Here is a 19536-nt window from a genome sequence, read left to right as displayed (position 1 = left end):
CCCTTCTTGGGGCGTCTAGGCGCATTCCCCGAGCTTCCGTCACTTTTATGTTATGCTTGAACCAAAACTGCAAAAATTTAGCGAAATACACTCGTTTGAACACCAGGTGGTTTTGTGGTAGACTCACCTGGAACCCAACTGAATCTCTCGTGTATGATTTTTTATGAATGGTGTATTAAATCTATACATGTATCGCGATATCCCAAATATCAAACCACCCAGTGCAGCACATTTAGTTGCTTAAAAACATCATGATGGAGAGATCCAGTTGGATTCCAGGTAATTCTCTCGCAAAGCCAAATTGGTTTAAAAATGAGTGTATTTCGCTAACTTCGTGCAATTTGGGCTCACGTAGAACATAAATAAGGTTGACGGAAACTCGAGGGCCTCGCCTACTTGATAAGCCCCAAGAGGGGTAAGAAGTGTCGTGGGCTGCAAACAGTTTCTATCAGGCTGGCAAGCATTTCCATTGCAGAAAAATACGGAGATTTCTCAAATTTCCTATCAAGTGAAGCATGAGGTGGCCATTGTGCAGTACACTTAGGTAACTGGGCTGAGTTTCAGCTGGATCATCCATTACAACCACCTCGGTGTGCAGATAAGTTTATTTCGGGAACTAAGGGCTATGTTTTTGATTACTGTTGATGTGTCGAGCCGTAAGAATTGTTCTTCCTTAATAACACAAACAGGAGATCTATGACACGACAGGTCTTTCTGAGGATCCGAACAAAAATTCAACAAGTTTGTCGGTCACATTTGGTGGCCATTTTAAAGAAACGCAAGCAATTGCAACAAATACTATGAATTAGTGAGTGGAGGGCCAGATGGACGTTTTATTGTCGATCAATAGAAGTGAAAAAACCTGATTAGACAGAATGTGGCAATTTTGTGTGCATAGAGGGTACCATTGATGTGTACATATTTGCGTGTTCAGTCACCTCACGATGTCAGTCTGTTCTGTCTCGCACGTTTTGTTTTTGCGGGGTGAATGAGTTGTTCTTTTGCTTGATCCAGGACAGCATCCGGAACGCCATCTTCGAAGTTGTTCAAAATATCTTGAATAGAGGTGTTTTTGAGCAGTTTGTGACGGCTGAAGAAGATAAAATAGAGAAAAATTTGTTAATAATGGCAGATCGTAAGACGACGCGCTAAATGACGACCCGCAAGCCTACTTTGAAAAGTCTGATCAACATCCAGTGAACAAATCAGCTTAGACATTCAGTGGGTTCACGCGCAGACAAGCGTGTCAAAGTTCACAATCACTCTAAAGCTTTAGGTAAACTTGAGTGATCATCAAATCCACTGAGCGAAATAAATTCTTTTCTTCTAGCCTCCAAACTAGTTCATTTGGTTACTAGCACTTCTATTATCCCTGTGACGGAAGATTGTGAAGGGTTGCAGTGAAACATTTTCACATGTTTAAAAGAGTTGTGCAAAAATAGATTTATCACAAGTCTTGTATTATCAACAGCAAACAATGGCGATAACTGATAAGCATTAGGACCACATCATTGAACAACAAACAAAGTTGAGAATTTTAAGATGTTGGTAGTGCGAGCGGGATTGAGACTTTTCAGATTTTATCCTATAGGTTAAGCTAATCTATGCTCAAGAAGCACTGAGCATAGCTAGATTTCTCTTTTTGAAAATCATTAGAAGTGTACAGTCAAGAAACTCCAGGAAACTCAAGTCACATTTCCGATTAGCTGATCGTGGCCGAACGATTAAGCCTTCAAATTACTAGCCAAGCGATTCAAGCCTCCCTACTTGAGTTTCTTGAAATATGCATTGCCGGTGACTCGCAATAAATCGAAAATGACTGTACAGTGCTTCTCAGTTTTTCAGCACATACGGGACAATATCTCTATTGATTATAAGTTACGTACATGTAAAAGCGGTTGGCAGTGAAATTAAAAGCAGCCATCGAACAGAATGGCCAAAATGAGTGGAAGCAATCCAAGTCGGGTCAGTTCATAATCTTTTCTCGGCATTAGATTGGAGCATTAGGGCTGCGTCCTCCCCTAACCACGAGGTCAGCCTATTTATTTTTGCCGTTCTACCGGTTAATTATGATGTGTTCAGTAAGTTGTCAGGAATAGACGGAGTGTTTATTTTTAGGCATATGAAGATTGCTTTCTAGAGAAAGGTGCACAGTCTAGTTTGCATGAAGTACTTCCCTCAACGGTAGCTGCAACCAGTCAAATATACCTCACTGTTTTCCAAACTGCATAGTCAAGTCAAACTTTTTAGTAAACTGAATATCATTTTCGATTTACATGCTAGGCACACTAGTATGAAACACTTATTTTCACACTGTAAATAATTTGGGGTCGGCCCTTTTTTGGATGGCCGGGGCGGAAGTTATTTCGGTGCCAGTTATTGTTCACGGTCAGTTTTCTGCTAACCTGGGCTGCCCATTTAGGTGCAACACACGGAAAAAAGCTCGGGCCATCACAAAATAAAATATCATCAAGTGGAAAATGTTGTGTAGGTGAATTGCAGAACTAACCACATTCGGTGATATTAATCCCGTTTTCAGGTATATTCCAATCTATTGGCTCTTATTTATCATGCACTCTGCGGAACGAAACACCAATTGAAAGTATGCAGTCAGCAGCCTGGGTAACTATGGTGCCAAGCTGATTTGTGAAACGAATAACACGAAGCTATCTTAAACAGTACATATTTTGTGGACGCCATACGCTATTCACAAGTTTGTTGAAAACTGTTTGACAACCCACGACAGATTTTTTTCTTCATGGGGCTCACTAAATAGGCACAACATCTGGATCTCGGTCAACCCTGTGTTCAACTAAAAACTTGAGTTGCCCAAAATTAGACCGATACACTCAACTGTTTACTGAATTGCTTTTTACCGGAAGCTTCCCTGAAATCCAGTTGAATCTTCGGTTAGCACGTTCTTCTTGATAAAAAAATATTCAGCTGGGTTTAATTGAGTCCCTTCCGGAAGGCAAATCTACATACATATAAATGCATAGTATACGTGTTATTTCAGCAGCTCTCTCTTTACGGACCTACAAAGGTTAATAAAGCAACAAACAGGTGCCATTAGAGTACGAGGTCAATTTTTTACCCGGTACAAATCCTTGGCGACAAGGAAAGGGAACGGTGGTAATTTTCTCAATTGGATTACCTGAAAAATCGCACTGCCATCCAAGGAACCAAGATTATATTGACCTGAACCCTAGTGGGTCCCGTATCCGCGACAATCCGCCTGCCAAATGAGTATCCTACCCGTTATATGACCGCGAACGCCATCCCATAAGGTAGATGATCACTCTAATTCGAGATTGACCTCTGCACAACTTAATGACAGTTGAAGCATGCCAGCGTCATCAGTTATTCGCTCGTATAACTTTCACAAGGGGTCAGATACTGGCATTCATCCGAAACCAAGAAAGTGACTGTAACTTCCTCTAAGTAAATGTACGTCATCTAGTATTTCATTTATTTTTCATTATCTATATATTATCGGTCGAAAGTACAGACTGACAGTCTGGATTTTCATTTAAAAAATGCCACCACTTACGACAGCGCCACATACGCGCTTCCAATTATTCATTACCTTGTTTGTGGATTCTCTCTGCGTTTGATAAAGTAACCCAGAATAAGATAGTGCTTCCAACACCGCCAAACATTGATCATATTCTCTGTTGTGGATATTGCACTCTCCATTACACCCAAAGGACCTTTTCCGTACACCGATTCTTGTCCCATGGTTGGGCATTTTTGTTCAGATTCTTCTTTCTCACCCAGAAATATAGGATTTCCCACGTGCAAGTGAATCAGTTGTTGAAAAATCAAACCCAAATAAGGTAGACATGGTAAATCGGCCGCTTCCAAATCTCGACGATATTCGGAAAACATTGGTGGTTTCATGTAGGTAGAGAAAGCGGAAAATAGCTGTGAAAGAAAATCGAATGGAGTACGAATATTTACATTCAAGACAATTTATTGAATGCAATGAAGTTACTCAAGTACATTTGAGGTAGAATTTGGCCAAGGAGAGATACTGGTGCTAGGGGGGAATTCTGGTCATCTACAGTTAATGGAGTGATTGCATTGGGACCATGGGACAAACATGTCTCCGAAAACCGCACTCACAATTGTTTTTTCCTGATGCAATTAGTCTAGTGAGTCTTTGTCAAAGGAAGGAAGCACTAGAATTGAGTTCCTCTCCTATAAGAACTCATTAACAGCGCATGTTCTTAGGGGTGCCAGGGTTTGAATCTGGACTTCCGACAAGCGAGGCGAGCACGTTACCACTAAACCCACCAGCGCACACTGGGCGCATCCGATTTTTCACGTCTTGAACAAGTGAAAGGGGAATGAATAAATTTCGCGACACATGAACAGGTTCACCTGGTCCGATTTGAAAATTAAGATGCACCGTGAATTGGTGGAATAGTGGAGACGTGATTGCTTCGCATGTCAGAATTCCAAGTTCAAACCATGGTACTGCTGATGAACACTAATAAAAGCGACACGGGACAGGCGCTTCCCCCGTTGATTAGGCTCATCAAGACGATTGCGCCAGGACATGAGAATGACTTTTCAAACGAGAGTGATGTGAAAACTAATTCTACGAACCTCACAACCACATACAACTAATTGCCCAACTTTTTTAGGCTCATTTCAATAGGTAAATCTTTGCAACCACCTTACATGTAAGTGACCCCTGTGAATACGGATGTGAGGTATTATCAAGCCTCAAGGTTAACCAAAAGACTGCACAACAAGAATAACAGCAGCTGGTGGTTTAAGGCTTAGATTTTCTCAAGCGGATAATTTCAGAGTCAGGTAAGATTGACTGCCATTCTCAGTTGTCGGATGGTAGCTCGACAGGGGCTATTAATCGATGAAAGAAGTTTGATCACACCAGATGTTTTCTCACCTGTCCTTGAGCATCGGAAATGGACAACAGACTTTATAATGGATGAAATACTTACTTTACTTAGTAACGCACATAAATATTTCTCTCAACCAAAAAATATTATCTTCGTGATCCAAAAAATGGGTGACTGATTGCGAGGCATGCGGGCGAACGCGTTGGCGATCACCATTGCTAAATTTCCTTTCCTATCGAACTCCGCCACTAAATTAGGTGCAACTTAGACAACTCCACTACTTCTTTGGAAGACAGCATTTAGTAGAATGAAACATTCTGTGGTCATTCATACTTCGATGACAGCCCACAAGGTCTTAAAGTACTATTATCTGCTCCGGTCTAACGTGAAAATGTTTTACGATATTATCGACTTATTCCGTCTGTATTGGACGTTAAGAACCGAAAGGTGCGATCTTTTACCAGATGGCTTGGCTTGTGCGTTGAATAACCAAAATGTTAAACTGAATTTCGTCTTCTGTTAGTCCTTGTTCACTTTTAGTTTTCGATAGCCGGATGCGAAAGCAAATACACTAAACTGGAGCGAACTGCTCAGAAAAATTATCCGATGCATCTTGATGCATCTTGATACATGCAACTTCTGGTAATCGATGCGACCGTATTTTACCATTCATATTTCTCCTTTAGCAACGGGACACCCTAATTCAAATGAACATTGCCCTGCCTTGTGATGTGTTTTAATTGATCCAGTTGCAACTTCATTGGTACACGTTGAGAAAAAGAAAATTATAGTTTTGTTCTTTTTATTTACACTTTGTGAGAATTAACGTGCAAGGAACTAGGTTTTTCCTTTGTTATAAAAGCCGACGGATGACTCGCAGTCTCAGCTTCAAGGAATTCCATTAACAACAAAACCAGTTGAAGGACTTTAGGCATAGTCAGATGAAACTTCAGTGCTGGCTCATGTCTTGTTACCAGAACAAACACTCGTCTGTTCTATCAGTTCTTCTCTCTAAAAATTATACACGTTAGACTCGGTGTTGTTCTGTTGACTTTCCTCTCCCGCTTTTGCGAAAATGTTAGCTTTCGGAGTCAGACACTTTTCTTTGATATTACGAATTCTCAAGCTTACACATTACTGCTCAAGTCATTAAAAGGCTTAGGTAGTCTGGACATACCAGCTTAACAAATACTCCGTCCGGAATGGGTAACGGTGAGCAAACGGATAAACTCCGCGTTTGGAGGTCCACAGTATGCCTCCAGTGGCGTGGTTTTCCAGACATGGCGAGTGCTAACATGCGAAGACGATGGTCACTTGAGAAAACGTTTAATTATCTTCGAACAACTTTACTCCACGTAGCGATCTTACAACTGCTTACCGATAAGCTGTTTTTAAAAATTATTTAAAGCCCATCTAAATCTACGTACGCACGGATATATTCATCGAACTTTCACGGTGAAGCTAGACAGGATGACAAAAAAAATGAGTGCAAACTGTAAAGAGCTAGACTCCGCTCAGGCCTGACAACCAGTAAATGTAAGTTGTAAGTACAAGTTATGTTGTTCAGCCAGTGCTAAACATTACGAGACCACAGTTGCTAAATTTAGTCTGCTAAGTTATCTCGACAACATGTTCCGTATGTATATATCATACGTAGCCAGTTGAATGTTTTCCACTAAATCACCGTTTTTACAAAATCGATTGCATCATGGTAGTTGTGCTGCAGGTGGGTTATTCTTCACTTGCAGATGTCGACAGGTGCGTAATCCAAACAAGGCAACCGCTGTTTCTCAGCTACATGGGCCGAGACAGATTGGTAACCACATGTCCGTCAACGCGCCTGATTGCAATCTGTCAGTTGCAAATGATTCATTGGCTGCGACATAGGGAAGCCTTTACTGTAGCGAAACGGTTAATTCGATTCGACTGGAGAGAGCGCATGAAAAAGACTTTTGTTGTAACAAACAAGCACGAAAAAACACCATGAGCGTTCAAATAGCTGTTTTTTGGCCAGGATCGACTGTTTCTGAGGTAGCACACTGACCGGTCACATTTAGCACAGTGGATAAAACGAACGATGTGTTTCACCTTCCAAGATGAAAATATAGTTGACCAGCAGGGTTCGTAGGTCATTTTAGTAGTATCGGCAATGTAGTGCTTTTGTGCATGTATCAGTAACTTCAAAGACGTGAACTGATTTATTAAAAGCTTCGTCTCGTTTACTAAATGGTGTCAACCTTCAGCTTTATCACAACTTTTACCATAAGACAGATAGATGAAACAAAACTGTTCAACAAGGACGAATAACAATTTTTAACCAGCCTCTTTTAAGGGATGTTGTAAAACCAATGCAAACAAACGTTCCATGGTATGACAGTAGATGTTTTTCCACTCATAATGCCACAAGAAGTTCAGATACCAAGTTTGGCTGTGGACCATGCTATGTGTACTGAGTAGCAGGCTTCATATTGAAAACAGAATACGAAGATCACGGATAATATTTGGCTCAATATTGATCGTTTTGATTCGAGCGAAAACATCCCAACCCACGCATGTTGGAAAGCTTGATATAAGCGCGGCTGTGGCTATTAGGTCGGCCAGTTAGACAGTATTTGAGGGTTGGATAGTTTATGAAAATATGGATACTCAAGTGCTTTCAGAAAACCGCTTTCCTTCAGCTCAGTCTTCACCAAGAATTAGTGAGGCAACTTCTGCTATCTTTGAAAATAGTACAAATTTTAAATGAATGTACAGAATAGGGTTTCCCTGGTGAGAAAAGTGGTGACGTGAGATTCAGATAGTAATGGTTAGTGAAACGTACCCATCTGAATCGTGAAGATTGGACAAAAGATATGGTTCACGCGTATCTATCAGGTAAATGAAGCTTTGCAGATCATGCAAGAGGGGCTTCAAAGATTTAGGCATCGGTGATGAGTTTGTGCTCATATTTGACAATCGACTTAGGACAGGCGATTTTCTACCGAAATGAGTCAATCCTGCTGCGCTTAGTGAATGAATAGTGCAATCCTTGGTGGCTGCGCATTGGGTAGTGTTGCGTGTGTGTTAATATACTACGAATCAAAGAATCAGAACACAGAATGACAGAGCACCCAATGAGACCACTCGACCGAACAACTAATCGTGGTCAAAGGTCAGCCCCGGCTAGCAGCACGTTTATTAACACATACGCAACATTACTCAGTGCAGCCCTTATAAAATAAATAAGGCTCAATAAGTGCGATGACATGAGATTACCAGATAATCAAAATGAACCCAAAATCTGACCACAGAAAAAGACTTTTTCGTGAAAAAGATGCCAAGATATTCACTTGTTGCAAGAAAATCTTGAGCGGTTCAGTCTCTCCAAAGATAACCATTTTGGTCACGATCTCTCCATGCCTAAAAAGATAGCATAACCAACATCTTTCTCTTGTATACCAGTTCATGCTCTAGGAAAATCCGATGTTGGTTCGTTTGAAAACTTGAAACACTCATTTTTACTCACTACGCTTATATCACCAACCTGCGAAAAACGTCGTGACCGGTAAATCTGTTTGTGCAATATTCTAGCAAGATAGTGGCTTGTTTTAGGACATTAAAGGTGCTGCTGAATACCAGAAAACCATATAAAAACTTCTGTTGGCGCCTTGCTCTTAAGCAGTAGAAGAAGGCGACGTAACATATTCCGGAACATTCACGAGACTTACGTCTTAGTAGAACGAATAGACTAACAAGGATTTTACTTAAGTGCGGATGAAACACGATCACTGAAATTTTCCGCTGCTAACTCTTGCAAATACTTCCGAAAATCTACTTCTAATTTGGGTCACTGACATCAGTGGCCTTTTGACCTCTCAAAAATAGTGCCTAAATAAAAACAGGACTGTAACAGATTGTATTATCTTTTTGGATTTTTGGGGTGATGAAGTAAGGGGATTTCAGGTGACGTGGGAACAACTCCTCGGTCTTCCAATGCAGGTTGAAGTGCACTTTTGAAATTCTTTGAATAACATACTTTTGAGCGACCTAACTGATACTTCCAGTATTAATTGTGCAAAGCGCCGTGTCTGGAGTCCCCATTTAGCGTTGAGCATTGTGCTTGGCTGCTAACTGCCACTTCCTCAAATTTCCATACTTGACCACTTCATTACTTGCTCCCACCTTCCAAGTGGTAACGTAATCAATAAATGTGCAACTAGGTTGGCCGAAAGATGAAGAGCTGGGGTAATCATTTTTCAAAGTCGGACGCTGATCTGTTTTACCAGCAGGGTTAAAACGTTCTTCACAGCTGTTCTCGCCCTTAAATGGTTGTCTAAGGCGAGTGGGAGCTTGCAACCTGATGCCATCAAATGACAATTAGTCCCTATTCATTTGATTTTTAACAGACTATCACTGCTGTGTGAAAGACTTATTTGTTCATCGGAAAAAAGTGGTACGGTGGTTCAATGTGATCAATGAAGATTCTTGAACTACTTTGTAACGAAAAGCAAGGAGGCGTAATTTCCCTTCTGTGGTTACTTTTCCCATTTACAATTAACAGCTCAGAATAGTTTTTTTATGAAAATTTGTTGGCTTTCTGAACTGCATGCCTCTTGACGCTAAAGAAAGTATGCCTCATTAAGAGTTTTGCATGCAGAAGTAACGTTTGAGGCCGACGAGCGGCGATGTAAGCGTTCCTGTTATCATTTCTTTCCAGTAAGGTTGTATCGATATAGTTGGCATAAATGCGTTTCCGACTGAATTTTTGTGTAGGCAGTTCTACTCCGTTGATTCTAGTCGTCACGCTTCTATTAGAAAGGAATCATCTGTACGGTTACAATCAAAAAAGGCATCAGTGACAAGTAAGTGAACTTACAGACTTTGACTTTCTGGAAAGCAAGTTCTCCGGAACTTCCTGAACTGCCAGAAGCAGAGCCAGAAACGAACTGAAGTTCTTCAAAATTTTCAAGTGCTTTAAAACCAAAATAAAAATAAAGGATTATCAGCACCCCTCAGGCAACTAAACGTGTGAGAGTTAGGGGTGTTTTAAAAACAATCTCCGAATAAGCAACTTCCTGAGTTAGTTTTGATTTTGAAAAGTTCTTATTTGCAATCAGACCAGCAGTTGGTCTGAAAAACCCTTCCGGATTAGTCTTGCCAAGTTACACAGCTAAAAAAGCTAAATCAGCAACAGCAAACCCCAAGAGAGACAGTAATATCGCCGATATGTAGTCTACGTTTTCGCCGTTCTAAAAAGTGGAATTAAAATGAACCTGCTTTGAAGGATAATACCACATTTCTTGCTTTCATTGCACTCATTTGGGTCAGAGACACCGAGATCTCATATCACTTTTTAGATGCTGAATTTGAACAGAATCTCACTTTGATCCTGTCCGGTCGGGACACTGCAAAAAATTTAGCAGGTTTGTCCCACCAGAATAAAAAACTACTCAAATTCACAACTATGGGAACGGCTCCAAGTTCGCCAGCCTTCTGAAACAAAGGGTCCTTTGAAGTTTTATTAGGAAAAGTGGATAGCTGAAAACCCAAGACTGTTTATCATCCCGGCTGAGGCAAAACTGGTACGCACTGCCTGATTTACTGAACAAAACGTTCGGCTTCGGATTGCGCCACCGTTTCTTCAATGAGATACTTTACACCTTATCCAAAAGCAAGCGGCTGTTTTCCCCAATCTTCGCCTTGTACTCACTTCACCCGCTGCATTGCTTTAGGCGTAAAAACTTCAGATTCCGCCGCTTTGTAACCCGAGACCTTATCAAAACAGCATTCCTTGGCCCATATTTCTACTTAAAATATATTTCTTTAATTTTCAGTCCTCAGTTCTTCGGTGATTTATGTAGCAAGCAAGGCAAAAACAAGAGTATTGTGTTCAGAGTTGTACTTCAATGTTTAGCCTCGAGGAGACATCTTCAAATTTTTTCACTATGTTATACCAATGGGTGGGGATCACTCGCCAGGGGACCACCGATAAAAACCATATGATATCGGTGTTCATCTTTGATTTAATGTTTGCCTGCAGCAACCTGGATTACCTGGATCACGTTCGTCAGTCCCCGATATCCAATGATTTATCTACTTAAATAAACATCATTAGGACCTGTCGAACTCAGTGCGCCGTTTGATAAGGAGAGCAACGACGAGTAATGAAAAAGCGATGAGTATTGGGTCGTTTCGTGTCACCTCATTCTGTCCTTCAGCAGTTTTGCCTCTCATTAGTAGATCAGCAGTGGAATGCTCCAACGACTTGTAAAGTATTCGTTTCGAAGGTTAACTTATCGGCCAATTCAAAGCGAATCCGGTCAAAACGAGTCCAGTCATGTGGATGGTTAACCTATCAGTCATGTTTGTAATAAACTCTTTGGAGCGACAATAAACCAGTTAACCTGGTGTCTCAAATGTCATGTTTCTACGTGCGATGTGGGCCTGTCATTGGAGAAACTGCAGCACTCTAGGGGCTCAGTTTTTCACAGGAGGTATAAATGAAAAAAATGTTTCCTTACTGATGGTTTCTTCTTTTAGGACTTTGTGGGAAAAGAAAAGTGCTGTATCTTGAATATTTTTGAGCAAAACGAATTGATATTTCGGTCATTGTAGAAATACCCGTTTTATTTGTAAAAAAACAGAACATGGGATGAAGTTTCCCGATATCATTTCACGCTTGCTCTGAAGGACTAAATCTGAACCATGATCGGCCACACGGAGTCCTAAAATCTTAATTCTCCCAAACCCAAATAAGCATTTTTTTTAGTTTTCTGGCCTTCTTCTTATAGTGGCTAGATTCAGCTGTGTAGATAAGAGAATCAAGGGAAACTACACTTCTTGCAGACTAAAACGTGACAAATCATGACCCTTTGGATATTGGGTTCATATCAGATCTAGATAGAATTAACCCTGAATAGACAGAAATAGTCAATTTTGAAAGCGATAACCATAACGCATTTCGTCCTACCGTGAATCATCGAATGAATGTGGTAAGATTTGATTTTTAGATGTCCAATCTCCCACTCTCACTACTACCACTTTTATCGCTTGTGTTCCTGGCCTACACAAATCCTAATGATTATTCTCTGTTGAACACTCGCTTCAATCATCCTACGTTTACCTGATTAGTCCAAGTTACGCCGCAAAGCAAGGCAAATTACTTTTGCCTGACCGAGCTTTCTGCCTTGAGAAAACTTCCGACGAACGCCCTAAGCTGAAGGCGGCTACACGGTCGTTCATGAGGACCTTGAAGAGTGAGGAAAATTGTGACTGTTTAAAAAAATGCCGAATGAAAACCACTTTAAAAAAGCCATGATTTCTTGCGGTAACCCTGAGATATTGTGGGAACTGTTGGCTATCGCCCAAGTTGAGCAATTTGGTGCACTCAACACACAATAACTGAAGCACCGACTTGGGAAGGTACGTTACATTCGGATGACTAATAAGCATATAAACAGGTGGCTGAATCCAAGCTGGCTGAATGCAGAATTGTTTCAAATACTCGTGCCATCATGGGTGACCAGAGGCCATACTTTCAATCAGCAAATGTTTTTCAACACATCTGAAGAAAGTAGAAAAAAATTTCAGTTTTCCGAGCGAATTAAAACGTTGCGTAGCGATCCAAATACAATCCGCCTTTGAAAATCTGGAAACCCCTCTTTAAGAAATCACCTACAATGTTCCCTCGACAGCACAAGGCTTTCACTCATGAATGAAGTACATTTTTAGGTTAGAACTTTATAAATTACCTTTAAGATTTCACAAAGCTGACAGAAAACCGCATTCAGCATGTTCAGTTTTCTCAGCCGAAGAAGCTTTTCTTCCGGTCCACGAGTGGAAAAATTAGGTAAACAATACATATTCCATCGTGTTTTCTCCTGCGATTCACTGGCAGTCCGGAGAGTTGTATGTGATGGCGATGACTTAGAATTCTTCATTTTGACGGCTGAACTAGTGGAGTTATGCTTTGTATCAACCTCAACCTCTTGGACGCGTTCCTCTTTTGTCACATTTATCAATCCGCCAGGGGTTGTATCACTGATGGTCGGATTTGTACCTTTGTGCAACGGGTCATCCTCGTTAGCCTTAGTCTCATCTTCCTCTGCCACCTTTGGACCTACAACAAACAGTAAACTTCGAGCCCATCTGGTGATTATATTGAAGTGCTCCACGCACAACCCAAGCGTTCGTGCATCCCCTCGTTCAAGGCGGTGTATGTCGAGGAATTCATGGAACTGCAGGGAAAGAGAACAATGATGACTCCAACCAAAACGTATTTTGTGCAAATAAATTGAAATAAAACTTCCGAGTAGCTTTGCGCTGCGCCACTACCTGAATAGGAGCTGAGTGGCATTCGTTATCAGAGTTAGCAAAACTTGAAGCCGGAATGATCTACAGAGCAATAGATCAATGTAATTTTACTCATTCTATTAAAACACGCCCTGTCTGTTGAACGGGTGAATCAGAAGGGTTTTTTCACTTTCTTGTGGCAAGAATGAGCAGATCTAAGTTTGGTTGATTGAATAGTGGTAGGGAAATGGCAGGCTTCTACGTAAGACAATTTGATAGTTTCCTCGATCAAAACTCGCAAACACCAAGGTTAGTGTTTTTCAACGTGAGGGCGAAGGAAAGGGACGATTCAAGCTGGTCAGTGTGGAGCCACTAGTCACTGCTAGTCACTGTTCTATTTTAACAAGCATCAAGCTAATGGAGTAGCAATGATGCAAAATTACGAAACATCACTTTACGGTTCTATAAGGCCACTGTACGAATTCTTTGGACAAATTGAGGTAACTCACTAGACTGCATGGAATATTTTCAGTTGTCTTTTTAGTGGTGCTGTTCCAATGGGTAGATTAGACTTCATGTTGAAATCAGCAGTTCACTAGTTTACGGTAATTTCAAAGGCTAGAAAGTAAAGTCTGGACCAATAGAACTTGGATCAGTTGAAGAAGGAAGCAGGTTTGCTGCAAAGCCAAGTTCATCCATAAGACAAGAGTGGCTTCGTCATCGCTTTACATTAGCACTACAAGCCATGAGATACAGACTAATCAAAATGTATGAGGTCACCACTTGACAAGTGTTTGGGTGGATTTAAAAGCTATGATTCAATATCGATGGATTCACCGTTATTGGGGTTTCTATCGGCAAACTTACATCAATCTTCTCGAACATCTCCTCTTCTACGCGGGTTATTTCCGTGGCAATAGACTGAGCATCATTCTCCAGAAAAAGTCTGATTCTGTAAGAAAAGTCCGATGATATTTTTATAAAATTCCAAAAAATTAAATTTCCCATTGTAAGCGTACACAAACTAATTTCAATCCTTAGGGTGCGATAAATGGTGAAATCCATACCGAAATCTGGTGGCAGGTGCGCTTGTGTGTGAATGAATCAAAACACTAATGTTTCGATACCATTGAACATGACATCCTCAGTGTATCAGTAGTTTATGCTATCAGCTTAGTGATATGCATTTATTCTGGTTTATTGTTTCTCATTGTGGATTCGAAGCCAATGTATGCAAGTAAACTTACCTGCTCAGGCTGAATCAGCCGAAATCCAGAACAGGTGGAGGTAGAAACATCATTCATCATTAGATTGTACGAATACTTGTCTAGAATTAATGGTCTGATCAGTTCATTCAAAACACGACGCAACCTAAGCATTTTACCGATTGATCTTGTTCATCAGTTCCCAACAAGAGTGTCCTCCGACCGAAGTCGTTTACAGCAACTCGGCTGGTATGGTAGTTATACTTGGAGTTCATGTTAAACAAGTGATAGCTGATTGGATGAAATGAGAAATGGATGGGTTTATCTGCCATTGACATAGTTCTTTGAGTAACGGGTCAGGTGGTGTCATTCATTGAGGCGGTTGGTGTTCAGTTCATTCTGAAGGGCACGCGGTGTCATATAGATAATGCTTTTCAGGATCAGCTGCTGCATCGGTCTGAATAGTTTCGCATGTTCCAACCAAATAACAGATTCAGCTTCCTTAGATAGCCCAACATTAACGGAGTTTTGTGCTATGTTCCACTTTTCGGGACATTGGAGCGCATCATACCTACATGTTCTATATCTAGGACGTTCAACACAGATGGCTCTTCTCGTGTAGCTGGGAATCCACATTCTTGAGGGAGGGGCATAAACTTTTCACACATTTTCTCTCAACTTCCGAGATAGTTTCTGGAATGTTACAGTGGTTAGCACTGCTTAGACAGTCCATCTTTTTAGCATTTTCATTGCAACTGCAATGGCGTGATAGTTTGATTGTTCTGGAACTAAGGAGCCACAATGAAGGCAAGTTACGACACAGATTTAGAACACAGGATACGCTCCAGACCACAACACGTGGAGTGATGAAAGCGCAAACACATAAACAAGGGTAACTTCATCATCACGGTCGACCCTAATCGGTATTGAGTTGTATACTTACCTTTCACGCAGACCCAAAGATCTCGGTGAATCTGGTTGGGAAGAGGGACCAAACGAGGTTTGATGCACACTCGGGAGAGTTTCACACCCAAAATTACGTTCATTCTTGGATGCAAGCATTTCCGAATTGTCAGTAGATTTGCGTTTTAAATGGATTTTTTGTGGATTTCTCTCGGTCAGAATGCCACCACTGACTGTGTTTTGATTTTCAGGGCTTGAACCTTTAGAGCACGAGGTTGTACGCTTGCGTAGCCCTGCGTTTTTGGAAAGTAGTGGTAGGCTATCCAAAAGTGAGTCGGCGAGTAGTTTGTGCTCGGCAGAAACGCAATTCACGGATGAGTCTCCTGAATGTTCATCCAGGTTTTCGTCTTGGGATAGCTGTTTGACAACAGACGACGGGTGCTGCTTTGCATACGCCATTGAACCGTCTAACAAAAGAAGTCTGGTAAATCTGGCAAGCTGAAGGATAATCCGTGCTGAGAGTTGTTCGGGATGAAGCTCCTTGGCCTGGTCACAAAAACAAAGGATTTTGATTTTAACCCCATCTCATAAAGTGTTCAGATTGAATAAAGCGATTAGGAAACCTATTTTTAGTTTCCAAACAACCCGGCCAAACAATGTTCATCGTCCTTAATATTTCCCTAATGTTTAGAGAGGTCACACTTTTGGAACATGTTTAGCTTGAAAGATAATATTTTGATGAAAATGGCAACATGGCGTATTCAATATTCATTGTGCTTAAAACGTCCAACATGTCCTTTTCGTGTTTGCTCGGGGATTCCTATTTCACTTATCATGAGGCCAGGAAATTTCGGCCTCAGTAACTATTCTCCCCCAGGGAGTAAAAGTTAACTCACTAAAGACTGGAGACTGTTGCTCCCGGCACTCCGTTTAGCTACACGTGCAACTGACATTTGACACGATATGAAGATTTAAAAGAAATTTCACAAGTATAAAATAGTTGAGTGATATTTTTTGGTAAACTTAGCCCAGATATCCTTCTTATAAGGTCAAGAAGTCCAGCGGAAGCGCTTTCGTGTCCCAAGCATTTGATGATTTGGTAAATGACTTATGTATTTGAATTACAAGTTGTCTGACTGGATAGAAAGAAATCCTGCAAGTTACGTGTCTTTCAGTCTAAGCAGGTATAAATTTGCTTGGTCGAAACAAAGTCGCCTGACTTGAATAGCACGACTGAATGATAAGTGGCGCTATATCCCGTATTAGTGTAAGGTACAAGACATAGCCGATCAGCAACTCAAGAATTGATGGTAAAACATTGAGGGTTTGACTCTTCCAAGTGAGTTCTGAGGTGTACAGAGATGATAACCCCAAAACAAGGAAGAAGAAACTATATGGTGTTACTTGGTTTTTAAGCATGAATTGACGAAATCATTACTTTGCTTCCAAGTATGCCCATCTATGAAACAAAGCTGCATTCATACATTTTCCGAGCAGAATGAGAGGCACTATAGCAGTATGTAATCCAGGCTCAAAAAGAAAAAGACAACTCTACTAGGTTTTCCATGTAAATGGATGACCCGAAAATTTCATTCATGGGTCGCTCGGGAAGCTAAATATGACCAAAACTAAGGCGCAGAACGGAGCCAAAAAATGACAGTCCTATAAATCAGGAACAATGCTGAAATAGCCTCAAGCATCTTACGACAATGTAATGCCATGATCGCCTACAGATCTGCAAAGGAGGATACGATCGAAACCGGAGGGAAGTTATACTTAATGACCAAGACCATTTTTTTAAAGGGGTTCAAACGCAAGCGTTACGGAGAACGCCACAATAGCGAAGGAAGTTTTCCACATGAACAAGACCTCGTCACGAGAAGCCATGATCAATATTTTTCTTATTTTCGCGGACAAGGGTCATAGGGAACACGAGAACGACTGGAAGGGTTATCTCACACTAGCTCAAGCAAGAACAAACAAAGAAGGAAAGAATTTAATAAAGCATGAGAAAACACTGGAAGCACCATCGAACAAAATGAAAAGGACCCCATTCATAAGCTACGAAGAACATGTTAACGCCAGCTCAAAACTACGCAAGAAACCGGACGACAATCTCATAAAAGAAGTGAAAAAACCCGATTCAAACGGATAAATCAATTTGACCGATGCAGGAGCCCAATTAGTAAAGCGAAGAACACCAGTTATTACACTGAAAGCAATAGGATGATGCAAACACCAATCAATCTCCAAAAGGTTAGACCACAGCGCAATGCAGAGAAAGATTGTGGGTAGTGTGAGCAGATTTGGGATTTTTGTGGAGATTTCGCCCTGTAAGTGAAGCCCACCTATGCTGGAAAGCCGAGAAACACTGTGCAGCTGTTTCATCCTTATTGGGAATCATCAGCAGTGTGCATCTCACGAAACTCCGAAGAGTCTCGAACCCGCGACTTCCCGGCTAGTAGTTTGAACAGAGCAGAGAAAAATGCCTACTAAAAATGGAAGGCTGGTTGAGAATTTCACCAGTGATGCATTGAATGACGTGCTCAGGAGACAGAGACTGTTCATGAATAAACAGGGTCGGTAAACTGGATTCTTGAGCCTTTGGCGGCCAGCTCTTTTACGTTAAATACGAAGAAGTTATCCCCGCTGAGTTTGTTGAAAAAAGCCTATTCTCACAGAGGTTACCCTTGGGAGGTTAAGGTGATGACATATCTAGTCACGTTATGCTACAGTGGTCTACATGAGTGTCACTGAGTCCAATACCTTATCGTTTGTCACAGTGCTCCAATTTTGTGCAAAATGTATACATGTAGCATTGACTATAACCACTAGTTCCCACGTTACTCTATCTTCGTTGGTCAATCATTTAATTAATAACTCAAGTGCATCTGATGATGGTATTTCATGCATTTGTCCCGCCAAAGTGCTTACGAGATTCAAAACTGCATAAAAATAACAAGAATCCAGATAGAACTTGTAGTATGCCAAAAAGTTTAACCTTTATCTTTTACTGTGTTCAAGACAGATATACTGAAAGAAGGAGCCGCATATTTTGGCGGCCAGCATACCAGAAACTTTTTCGAGAAACGAATAGGCTGACTGATAGAAATCCACCCAGTTGTTTGCAAAATTCAATATTTCACAGTCAGAAAACCAAGTGAGAAGTAGTGTCTACGCTGATATAAGCGCAGAAGGGTGATATATTCATTCTTTTTTCAAACATGTTCCACAAAACTACGTAATGACCGTTTTGCGGGCCTAGACTTTTTCTGTTCCCAAACGTGTCTTAATTAGGCACAACCACAACGGAAGAGAAATGTCTCGATGAATCACTTACCAGAGTAACAAGGAAGCGAGCAGCACACAAGGCTTCTGCCCAGTTCGTGGTTTGGCAACCGGGTTCCACCGGGGAATGGGCGACATAGGCCTGGATGAGCTTTTCGATAACTTTTTCTGGTGATGAGAATGTTGAGTAGGTCACTCGAAACACATGAGGAAACAAGCTGTCGAGCTGAGACGATGCTAGAATAAAAGACAGATAGGAAAGTTTCTGGTCACATGTCTGGCAAACCAAATGAATTTACTTAGGAAATTCTCACAAAATACACTGCAAAAGACGATTGGTTGTGTAACGTCATGACACCTGGATCTATGTAGAAGAGATGTTTTTAAATAGAAGAGTACATTTAAAGGCTTCACTGAAACGGCATTACAAGTGATGTTCATCTTTGGGGGCTGTGTCACCGCTTTGTTAGTCAAATAACCGACACCCAGATATTAAAGAGGTTAGCTCCTTAGCGTCCATTCTAGTGCAAAGTTTTGTGGTTATTACGCTGATGTGGTTCAGAACCAGGTAGATTCCCGTCCTATATGGATATCAGCGTGCAAACTCGGTAGCTGTTATTAGACCTAGGTGTCTAGGATGTGAACAATTAAGTCTTATCCAAACAGCGTTTAGAAACTAATGAGTCAATCCGGGGATATTTCCAGCGTACAAGTGAGTATAAAATCAACAAGGTGTCTGATCTGCTCCGTCTAGCGCAGGTCTGTATGCTTTCGGCTCTTATTAGTACAAGAGATGATTGACCCACGGACTGAAGTCCATTTGAATAATCCAGGGGTTGGTTACTAGTTGCGGCTTTTTAGCTTTTCGTGTTTCACGTTCCACGCAACTAGATGCAATAAGCAATCTGTCGATATTCATTACTAGAGTTTACTCGAATTACTTAGTCTCATAAGTGCTCAGCACTATCTCATAGTGTCAGTGATCTATGGCATCCAGTGGT

At 41.1% G+C, this 19536-nt stretch overlaps 1 protein-coding gene across 1 annotated transcript in view; it reads right to left on the bottom strand.

The window, feature by feature from the left end:
• Positions 1 to 727: 727 nt before the first annotated feature.
• Positions 728 to 19536, bottom strand: part of T265_04300 (hypothetical protein) — a gene marked incomplete at both ends in the record, with an annotated part of 60433 nt that continues 41624 nt past the window's right edge. The window contains 7 exons of the mRNA XM_009168999.1: positions 728 to 1090; positions 3587 to 3924; positions 9724 to 9819; positions 12599 to 13084; positions 14007 to 14091; positions 15288 to 15793; positions 18588 to 18772. Of these exons, the coding sequence (XP_009167263.1) occupies positions 940 to 1090; positions 3587 to 3924; positions 9724 to 9819; positions 12599 to 13084; positions 14007 to 14091; positions 15288 to 15793; positions 18588 to 18772 (1847 nt within the window). The remainder of the gene's footprint in view (positions 1091 to 3586; positions 3925 to 9723; positions 9820 to 12598; positions 13085 to 14006; positions 14092 to 15287; positions 15794 to 18587; positions 18773 to 19536) is intronic.

Source organism: Opisthorchis viverrini (genome assembly GCF_000715545.1).
Source record: "Opisthorchis viverrini unplaced genomic scaffold opera_v5_69, whole genome shotgun sequence".
NCBI classification, from domain to species: Eukaryota; Metazoa; Platyhelminthes; class Trematoda; order Opisthorchiida; family Opisthorchiidae; genus Opisthorchis; species Opisthorchis viverrini.
This window is presented reverse-complemented; position numbering and strand designations above follow the sequence as displayed.